This window comes from Cupressus sempervirens, chromosome 3 (genome assembly GCF_028749045.1).
Source record: "Cupressus sempervirens isolate cs-2001-9-10 chromosome 3, ASM2874904v1, whole genome shotgun sequence".
Lineage (NCBI taxonomy): Eukaryota > Viridiplantae > Streptophyta > Pinopsida > Cupressales > Cupressaceae > Cupressus > Cupressus sempervirens.
Genome location: NC_143120.1, coordinates 248,317,440 through 248,322,452, shown reverse-complemented (window position 1 = coordinate 248,322,452; position 5,013 = coordinate 248,317,440). Strand labels below are relative to the sequence as shown.

Here is a 5,013-nt window from a genome sequence, read left to right as displayed (position 1 = left end):
TGCACCACCATTGTGGCATTTATACAAAAGTTGCATGACTATTGGGGCATTTGTGTAAAAGCATACAGTGATTTGTACAAACTTTTTGGATGGGTACGTGGAAGGGTAATGGTGGGAAAGGGGTCATATCAAGGAACACTTTGAAATTAATATTACCAAGTTTTTACAATCCATTTGGAAAGTATGAAATTTTGCTTTTGGCTTTGCTTGTGTATGTTTTTTTAGCACCAATGTTTTGGATCACTTTGTGATCCATCTTCAGGATGAATGAATTCTCACATGCTCTCATCTCGACGATGGATCATAGATTGTAATCTGAAATGTTGATTCTTAAAAAATATACACAATTAAATCTAAAAACAAAACTTCATACACTTTGAAATTATCACTTTTTAACCTTTAAGTATCAATCAATTTTTAAAATATCATTAGTACCTAGAAATCATTTTGTTTGGATAAATAAAATCTAAACTATAATTTATATTTTGTAGAAATTTAGAATTATCATTGTTAGTTAACCCAAATTAATTGCACTAACACATCTATATCTCATTTTAAGAGTGTATTGTTTGTCAACGGGCCCTTGGTCTACTGGTGAAGTTGAATGGTTCACAAAGAGCCCACCAAGGATCAAGTCTTGTTGAGTGCAAGGTACAAAGACATCAAAAAGGGATGAGGCCGAGATTGTGCCCTATGCGAATTTGGCAGCGAGCCGAAGAGATTCGTGGATGCTTCTCAATCCTTAGCTCTTAGCCGAAGAGATTTCAGGCACGCGTGGGCCCGTATCGAATACCTAAAATGTCTTTGTGGATGACCTCCATAAAAAAAAAAAAAAGTAGTTCTGTTTTCCTTTACACCTAGCTACATTGTCGTTATGCTATATCTTTGTCCAATTATACTTTCACACCCTTTGTCCGCACTCATTCACACTGCCTGCGCGCGGCAGACTGAAACCTGAAAACCCTCGATTCGCAGCCCTCCTATTTTCATTCTCATCGTTACGATGACGATGTGCACTGAATCTGAACCTTCCGTTCCTCTCATGAATAGCAGCACGACACAACAAAGGTAAAACGAGCCATACATACGCTCTCTGTAGATCTTTGTCGCACTCTTCAAGGGTTTTTACAACTGTCAAGGATTTCTGTCTATGTTGTTTGTGATTTCATTTTTGTTTTCCTTTGTTTATGGGCAGGAATTTCGATCCTCCTCCTAATCCTTTAGCCGTTCAGCCATTTTCGTTGCGGAAAATGAGCTGCAATGGCTGCAGGGTCCTGCGCAAGGGTTGCAGTGATAATTGCATTCTTCGTCAATGTTTGCAGTGGATTGAGCCCCCTCAATCGCAAGCCAATGCCACGCTTTTTGTTGCCAAGTTCTTCGGTCGCGCGGGGCTTATGACCTTCATTCAAGGCGTCCATGAGACCGAACGTCCTGGTAAGATTTAACAATTTCTAAATTTCCTATTAGGGGGAATAGTACTCTGTTTTGACTGGTAAATCGCCATTTTTACAAAAAATGTTCCTTTTTAATTTTGCACCGAGCTTTGCCTGTTGCGCTAGGCAGATTCAAAAGTTTATCCACTGTCTATCAAAATTAGAATTGAACTTAATGAGTCTAAAGTGGTGATAAAAAAATTCTTTGCTATTTGAACCTGGAACCTGTGGCTTGAGTTCGTTTAAATTCATAAACTCTCATTTTTACCTCGCTTCTTTTCCTTTGCAAATGCAAGTCCTCATTTAAATTCATTTTGATCAGCGATATCTGTGCGTCAAAGTAATGTTCTGCTTTAGTATTCTTTTTGGAATGATTTGTAGGCAATTCTTGGAAAAAAATGTCTGAGATTTAAATTTACGTTTTTGAAGCAAAGCGTATTTCTGCTTACAATTTGAATTTAGGGCCGTCCGGTAATGAAAGCCTTGTTAAGCTTGTAGCAGTTGACAAATCGAATTTAGGCTTTAAGGTATCGGAAGCCTGGTTAAGCCAATAGCAGTTGATAAATCCAATTTAGTGCTATAGAGAAATGAAAACCTGACTAACCTTATTTCAGCTGACATGATTAAAATTTGTTGTTTTCTTTCATCTCTTAAAATACTGTTTTAGTCTGTTCATCTGATTTCAAACTTATTAATCTCAGTTAACTTTTATTTATATGTTATTAATTACAACTAATATTCTGTTACTAGTACAAATTCTTGTAAGCTTACTCATTAGATTAATTTTAGTCAGAACAATCACACTAAAAATGCCCTCAACACTAGAAAGATTAAGAATTGTTAAAATCCTTCTGGAAAAACTATCTTTATTGTTGATCTGTAAAATTCTGTGATTTCAAAATCAACTGCTCATCCAACAATTTGTATATCTGAGCGAGTGAGAATGTAGAATGCTTTTGGATTCAAATTCTTGCCTACTAAATCTTGTAGAGATTTTAACATTGTTTTCTTAAGATTTGGATTTTAAAACCTTGCCCTCCTCTTTTTCCCCCATTTGACATTTTAGGAGATTTGTTTTGCAGCCCTGTTCAAATCTTTGCTATATGAAGCATGCGGAAGAACAATAAACCCTGTACATGGAGCTGTCGGTTTGCTGTGGACGGGAAAATGGCACGTTTGTCAGGCAGCAGTCCAGAAAGTTCTCCAACAAGGCAATCTGGAGCGAACCCCAACCCCTGCCTATTACCCGTCAATTAACGGAAATAAAGCCCCTGTTCCCCCATTTCCCTCAATGGATTCCAACGCAGCAGCCGCCCCGATTTCCCGATCAGTTGACGCTCGGGCTCCAGACGGCAACTCATCGCAGGATAAATTCGACATCCATAGACGGACTGGCATTCCAGATTTCTCCGTCGTTGATATTCGAGGGGCCTGCAAAAGACCAGCTGATGACAACGTCTCAAAGATCTACGAGACCGTGAAGTCCGTTATGACGGAAAGCCGCACAGTTCGTCAAAGAACAGAGGACGGGAACAATAATGCCGTCGACAGGATTAATATTGCCGTCAATAACATCGACGGACACAATATCGCCGATGTCGACAGAAACAACGTCGACGGTACCAGTGATGCCGTTCACTATGTCGGCAGAGTTATTAACGATGGTAATCTCGTCGACGGGAATATCGACATTCCTGAAGTCACGTCAACTGACGGGAATGAGCGGCATCAGAACACTGACGGCAATTTATGCGGTGATGTGAAACTGGATTTAAGCCTGAATTGCCCGTCTAAGTCGTCAAATTTGAAGCTTGAGGGTTCTTCAAGTCCGTCGAATAATTCCGTCAATTCTGAAGGTTCTGTCAATAGACATATAGCAGGCTCGTTGCCGACATCGCCGCATAAGCTTCTGGATCTCATGTGAACAGAAAAAATTGCCTTCGCTTGGTCAATATTTCATAAATTCTAAGAAATAATCTGGTTAGCATTTTTGTGCTGCTGCTCGAATTAGACCAGCCAGGCAAACCGGGAGAAGACGGGAAAAGGAGAGACGAGCTCCCGTCAATTGACGGTAAGCATGTCCAGCGTCGGAGCTGTTGCGGAAAGCTGAAAGCGCGGGGCCCGCCATCTACGTGGCATTTTGCTTTAGCCGCCTCTTTTTGTGCCGCGTTTTCAGGATGGCCGCCGGTTCGAAGCCCTTTGCTACGCGGACACGTGGCATGTCTGCCTTCCGATCTCCGGTCCTGGTAAATGTTTTTAGTCTCGGGCGAGTTAAGTTTCCCTTGTCTTGTACCACTCATAAATTGAAATATATTTATTTAAGTGCTTTATCATACCAGTTTTTTCATTTGAAGTGGTTGGAGTATATCACAAGTCATTTATTTAAATGCAACGTAGCCGAGGTTGGAATGACTATAATGATAATGGACACATCACAAAGCTTTGGTGGGGGATTGTTTTCTTTTTTTATAGAGGCAAAGAGATAAGGTTAGGTAAGTAACTTGATAGTTTGGTTACCATTAATGGAAAGGAAAGCATGATCTTTTCTCCTAGAGCACAAAACGTTCTTCGCGAGTATTCCAAACGTTTCTCTGTCTTTTTATTCATATTTCTAGCTTTGTGTCAAACACATGGTCAAAAATAGGATATAAAAATGCCCTAGAAAAGGTTATAATATTGCGTTCCATTGATATTTGTTTCGAAACCAAGTAGTTCTCATATTCCTCATGCACTTTTTTAGCTAAGTAATTTCTTTGCGAATAGATGATTAAATTCTATTATATGTTAGCAGTGGTGTGTTTTTGTATATGCAATGAAAAGTCGATAGAGGTGATATGTTTAGTGAAATATATTATTATGTTGTAAATGATAACAAAGTGAACATGAATAGTTCTAAAATTTAATTCATTGAAATAGAAATGAAGAAATATTGCTTAATAAGATAAGATAAGATAATATAAAAAACAATAAGTAATAATTGACTTGTATAAACTGCTAATATATTGGCATTTGGAAATGGAAAAACAAGGTAATAATTAGAATTAGGAATATATCAAAACTAATGAAAAACCACGAGAATAAACAAAGAATATACAAATGAAATTTTTGGATTCAAGCTATATTTTTCTTTAAAATCCCAACAACCAAAGTTGGTCCTTATTTTTTGAAGCATGTCAATGAAGCCACCTAGCAAGCTACAAGAAGAGGAAATTTAAAACAACAATGCCTTAGAAACTTATGCTCTTCCATTAAGCAATCATGCATTACAATTTCTAAAAATCATATATCTTAATGTATGATAGCAATTAAATCGTATTAATATCCACATATGAACAAAACAATTTATGAGATTCAGTTACTTCAAATCATATATCTTAATGTATGATAATAATTAAATCATATTAATGTCCACATATGAACAAAACTATTTATGAGATTCAATTACTCAAAGGCCCAATCCAAGAAAGACCGTTAGAGAAATCAATTTTATTTAGGGAAACTAAACAATTTATGAGATTCAGTTACTTCAAATCATATATCTTAATGTATGATAATAATTAAATCATATTAATGTCCACAT

General features: G+C 37.3%; 1 protein-coding gene across 1 annotated transcript; it reads left to right on the top strand.

Moving 5' to 3' along the window:
• Window positions 1-912: 912 nt before the first annotated feature.
• On the top strand, window positions 913-3,766 carry LOC149565792 (uncharacterized). Its single transcript, XM_089819286.1, has 3 exons — window positions 913-1,068; window positions 1,196-1,434; window positions 2,516-3,766. The coding sequence occupies exons 1-3, from the start codon at window positions 1,004-1,006 to the stop codon at window positions 3,355-3,357; spliced, it is 1,146 nt and encodes a 381-aa protein (XP_089675412.1). The 5' UTR covers window positions 913-1,003; the 3' UTR covers window positions 3,358-3,766.
• The last annotated feature ends 1,247 nt before the right edge of the window (window positions 3,767-5,013 follow it).

Bases quoted from the DNA above. Each gene is read 5' to 3' on its own strand.
- LOC149565792 (XM_089819286.1), top strand. From the start codon at position 1,004: ATGACGATGTGCACTGAATCTGAACCTTCCGTTCCTCTCATGAATAGC. The intron at 1,069-1,195 runs GTAAAACGAGCC...GTTTATGGGCAG, and splicing joins AGCAGCACGACACAACAAAG to GAATTTCGATCCTCCTCCTA. The intron at 1,435-2,515 runs GTAAGATTTAAC...TTTGTTTTGCAG, and splicing joins CCATGAGACCGAACGTCCTG to CCCTGTTCAAATCTTTGCTA.